This window comes from Actinia tenebrosa, unplaced genomic scaffold, assembly GCF_029948245.1.
Source record: "Actinia tenebrosa isolate PJP-AT-01 unplaced genomic scaffold, QUT_ActTen_1.0 PGA_scaffold7__59_contigs__length_16204524, whole genome shotgun sequence".
In the NCBI taxonomy this organism is placed as follows: domain Eukaryota; kingdom Metazoa; phylum Cnidaria; class Anthozoa; order Actiniaria; family Actiniidae; genus Actinia; species Actinia tenebrosa.
In genome coordinates this window covers 15,161,163-15,165,700 of record NW_028292584.1, presented here as the reverse complement: position 1 = coordinate 15,165,700, position 4,538 = coordinate 15,161,163, and the positions used below count along the sequence as shown (strand labels likewise).

At 44.2% G+C, this 4,538-nt stretch overlaps 1 protein-coding gene across 1 annotated transcript; it reads right to left on the bottom strand.

The window, feature by feature from the left end:
* Positions 1-1,547: 1,547 nt before the first annotated feature.
* LOC148905747 (uncharacterized) lies at positions 1,548-3,667 on the bottom strand. Its single transcript, XM_089040626.1, has 2 exons — positions 2,618-3,667; positions 1,548-1,601 (listed from the first exon to the last, which is right to left on the bottom strand). Exons 1-2 carry the CDS (start codon positions 3,665-3,667, stop codon positions 1,548-1,550), a joined length of 1,104 nt encoding a protein of 367 aa, XP_088896752.1.
* Between the last annotated feature and the right edge of the window lie 871 nt (positions 3,668-4,538).

The following is a 4,538-nucleotide window of genomic DNA, read 5'->3' as shown; positions in this document are numbered from 1 at the left end:
AGTCTAGCTTGCTTTGGTTGCTTGATTGCTTGCATCCTTGCATCCCTGCTTCCCATTTTCCTTCTTTCCTTTCCTTCCCTCCTTCCTTCCTTCCCCCTTCCTTCCTTCCTTCCTTCTCCCTTCCCTCCTTCCTTCCTTCCCTTCTTCCCCCCTTCCTTCCTTCCCCCCTCCCCTCCATCTTTCCTTCCCTCCTTTCCTCCTTGCCTCTTTTCCTCCTTGCCTCCTTCCCTATTTCTCTCCTTGCCTCCTTGCCTCCTTGCCTCCTTGCCTCCTTCCCTCCTTGCCTCCTTGCCTCCTTGCCTCCTTGCCTCCTTGCCTCCTTGCCTCCTTGCCTCCTTGCCTCCTTGCCTCCTTGCCTCCTTGCCTCCTTGCCTCCTTGCCTCCTTGCCTCCTTGCCTCCTTGCCTCCTTGCCTCCTTGCCTCCTTGCCTCCTTGCCTCCTTGCCTCCTTGCCTCCTTGCCTCCTTGCCTCCTTGCCTCCTTGCCTCCTTGCCTCCTTGCCTCCTTGCCCTCCTTGCCTCCTTGCCTCCTTGCCTCCTTGCTCTGCCTCCTTGCCTCCTTGCCTCCTTGCCTCCTTGCCTCCTTGCCTCCTTGCCTCCTTGCCTCCTTGCCTCCTTGCCTCCTTGCCTCCTTGCCTCCTTGCCTCCTTGCCTCCTTGCCTCCTTGCCTCCTTGCCTCCTTGCCTCCTTGCCTCCTTGCCTCCTTGCCTCCTTGCCTCCTTCCCTCCTTCCCTCCTTCCTTGCCCGCCTTGCCCTCCTTGCCTCCTTGCCTCCTTGCCTCCTTGCCTCCTTGCCCTCCTTGCCTCCTTGCCTCCTTGCCTCCTTGCCTCCTTCCTCCTTGCCCTCCTTTGACTCCTTGCCTCCTTGCCTCCTTGCCCTCCTGTGCCTCCTTGCCTCCTTGCCTCCTTGCCTCCTTGCTCCTTGCCTCCTGTGCCTCCTTAGCCTCCCTTGCCCTCCTTGCCCTCCTGCCCTCCTTGCCGTCCTTGCCTCACTGCCCTACTTGCCTCCTTGCCTTCCATTGCCGTCCTTGCCTCCTTGCCTCCTTGCCATCCTTGCCTCCTTTGCCCTCCTTGCTCCCTTGCCTCCTCCTTGCCTCCTTGCCTCCTTGCCCTCCTTGCCCTCCTTGCTCCTCCTTGCCTCCTTGCCTCCTTGCCTCCTTGCCTCCTTGCCTCCTTGCCTCCTTGCCTCCTTGCCTTCTTGCCTCATTCCCTCATTCCCTCCTTCCCTCCTTCCTTCCTTCCTTCCCTTCTTCCCTCCCTCCTTCCCTCTTTCCCTTCTTCCCTCCCTCCTTCCCTCTTTCCCTCCTTCCTTCTCTCCTTCTCTCCCCTCCTTCCCTCCTTCCCCCTTTCCCTCCTTCCCCTCTTCTCTCCCTACCATTCTTTTTTTTTTTTCATTACGTAGTTTATTTTTATCATTGCGGCTTTGGAGTACTTAAACCAACTTAATTAACACAATACATATTTTGCTTTTATTTTTAACAAACTTGAACAAAATATCATCTTTCTTACTTGCAGCTGCTCCGCCAAGCTCAGCTATAAAAGTTCACACTTCAATGTGTTTGATCATTATCGCTTTTGTCTTCTCGCTTCTTTTCAAGTAAAAACTGAGGGCCAAAATTTCAGAAGTTGTTGAACTTTATGATAAAAATCAGTAGACGTTACTTGCTACTTCGCTTTTATGCTGAACGTGTAAGATAATCATCGAAATGTCAACGAATTATGCCAGGTTTCGATGCTCGCTGTGGCGTCCCACAGGTTACCTCTTGGGCCCTTCACTTCTCAATATATTCAAAAATGCTATGAAAGTTATTGCTATTAATACTTGATTAATGTATTTTGGAAAAGAGCTAGAAGTTTGGTAGATGATAGATTGGTTATCTAGTTGGCTAATACAGTAAAATCTAAAGACTCCAAAAAGCTGTGAAACTTAATGAGCATTGCTACGTTGAAGATCTAAAAATCTAAAAATATATTTGTTCTTTATTTATCCAACATGGTGGCTATATCGCTTCAAATGTTACTTAATACCAATAAGACAAAAGAATGTAAAATTAGATATAACTAGCTAAAAACTAGTGTGAGCTGCGTCGGTGTTTCTAATGAAACAGTAATGATGAAAAGGTAAATTATACACCGTGAAAAGATGAAAAAACTTACTGACGTTTCGGACGCTAGTCCTTCGTCGGAGTAAAAGAGAAAGAAGTGGTAGAAAGGAGTGTATATATGATAGAATAAGACAAAAGAAACCAATGAGAGCAAGGTAGGCAAGGAAACAAAAACAAACAATCAAAAGACAAAAGAAAAGGTTAGTTGAAAATAAAGCGTTCATCAATCCCGTTGGGACTAAGAGTGCCCAATAGGTGAATAAGCCGCATTTCTTTGGTCTTGCGACAATCATTGTTGCCGTTAAGCAAAGAAAGACCGAAAACAATGAAGTCAGAAAGAGAATTTGGTTAGCTAGATTAAAATGGCGGGAAACTGGTTTGGTGGGATCGTTATTGCGAATATCATAAAGATGATTGCAAATGCGATCACCAAGACGGCGGCCAGTCTCGCCCACATACAAAAGATTACAGCGGGTACATTTAATACAATATACAACATTAGAAGTGGTACAAACAAAATGGTCAGTGATTTTAACAGTAGATTTAGGACCGACAACAGAAGTGTGAGAGACTATGTGAGAGACTATGTGAGGACAAGTATAACAACGTTTACGAGAACAGCGAAAAGTACCAGGTTCTTTGTTAGAGGGAAGAACTCCCTTGACCAAGAAAGAACGGAGATTACGATCACGTTTATAGGAAAAGAGAGGGCGGTTGTTGAAAGTAGCAGAAGTGCGAGTATCAGAGTCAAGCAGAGAAAAGTTGCGGTTAACAATGGGTTTAATGGAAATGTTAATAGGATGATACGTAAGAGTGAAAGGAATGCGGTCATTAGAGGGACGAGTGTGAGGAGTGAGAGCGGTGGTACGATCAATAGTAGAAACTTTACGAATGGCGCGATCAATAACATGAGCAGGATAATTACGCTTAAGGAAGAAGGAACGCATCTCAGAACATTTAACAGAAAAATCAAGATCATCACTACACAAACGACGAAGACGAAGAAATTGCGAGAACGGAATAGCGTTAAGAGTGTGCTTAGGATGAGAAGACGAGTAGAGTAAATAAGAATGAGAGTCAGTAGGTTTGTAATGGACACTAGTGCTAAGACGGTCGTCATTAACACTAAGCAAGATGTCAAGGAAAGTGACTGATGTTTCACTAACCTCCCACGTAAAGTCTAAGGCAGGGTGAAAAGAGTTAACAAAAGAGATGAAAGAATCTAAGTCATTACGCGAACAAGAAGTAGCACCAATACAATCATCAATATACCGTCCAAAAAACTCAGGTTTAGGTCCAGTATATTGTTGAAAAACAAGGTTTTCGATATAACCAACAAACAAATTGGCATAACTAGGGCCCATCTTAGTACCCATAGCAACGCCGTTTATCTGCCGATAATACCGATCACCGAAAGAAAAACAATTAAGAGTAAGAACAAGTTCAGCTAAGCGTAACAAAGTGGAAGTGCTGGGCTCGAGGACAGGACGAAGATCGAAAAAATGCTGAAGAGCACGAAGGCCCTCATCATTAGGAATAACAGTATACAAAGATTTGACATCCATAGTAAACAAAAGCATTTGCAATCATCTTTATGATATTCGCAATAACGATCCCACCAAACCAGTTTCCCGCCATTTTAATCTAGCTAACCAAATTCTCTTTCTGACTTCATTGTTTTCGGTCTTTCTTTGCTTAACGGCAACAATGATTGTCGCAAGACCAAAGAAATGCGGCTTATTCACCTATTGGGCACTCTTAGTCCCAACGGGATTGATGAACGCTTTATTTTCAACTAACCTTTTCTTTTGTCTTTTGATTGTTTGTTTTTGTTTCCTTGCCTACCTTGCTCTCATTGGTTTCTTTTGTCTTATTCTATCATATATACACTCCTTTCTACCACTTCTTTCTCTTTTACTCCGACGAAGGACTAGCGTCCGAAACGTCAGTAAGTTTTTTCATCTTTTCACGGTGTATAATTTACCTTTTCATCATTACTAATTAAATGAATTTGTTAATTACATCTTAATTGACAGTAAGCGCTAATTATTAATCGACATATTTGCTCTCATTTCAGAGCACGTCATTCTCTTCAAAATTTTTTTTCTAATATCGTTGAATTGTATCCATATTATAGTCTCCTGCGCAGAAGCTATTAGTGTCGTCACGCCACGCAAATATAGCGGCTGCGCAGGAGCTTCTCATGCTTAATCTTTAAACAAAGAAATTATACTCTAGGGATCGACTGACACGTGGCCAGCTCACGTGGTATGGAATTAGAAGACATTACGCCCAAATTAAAAGGTTCATTAGTTTAATTAGTTTGATTAGTATTAATTAGTTTATTGCGTCATTAAATAGCATAATCAGTCAGAAAGGCGAAAACCAAAATCGTCTTACATTAAGCCTGGTTCACACGAGCAACGCAAACGCAAG

Excerpts from the sequence above, each read along its gene's own strand:
- LOC148905747 (XM_089040626.1), bottom strand. The coding sequence starts at position 3,667 with ATGGATGTCAAATCTTTGTATACTGTTATTCCTAATGATGAGGGCCTT. Across the intron at positions 1,602-2,617 it reads TTAAAATCACTGACCATTTT|TTTTTACTTGAAAAGAAGCG; the intron begins GTTTGTACCACT and ends TTTGGCCCTCAG.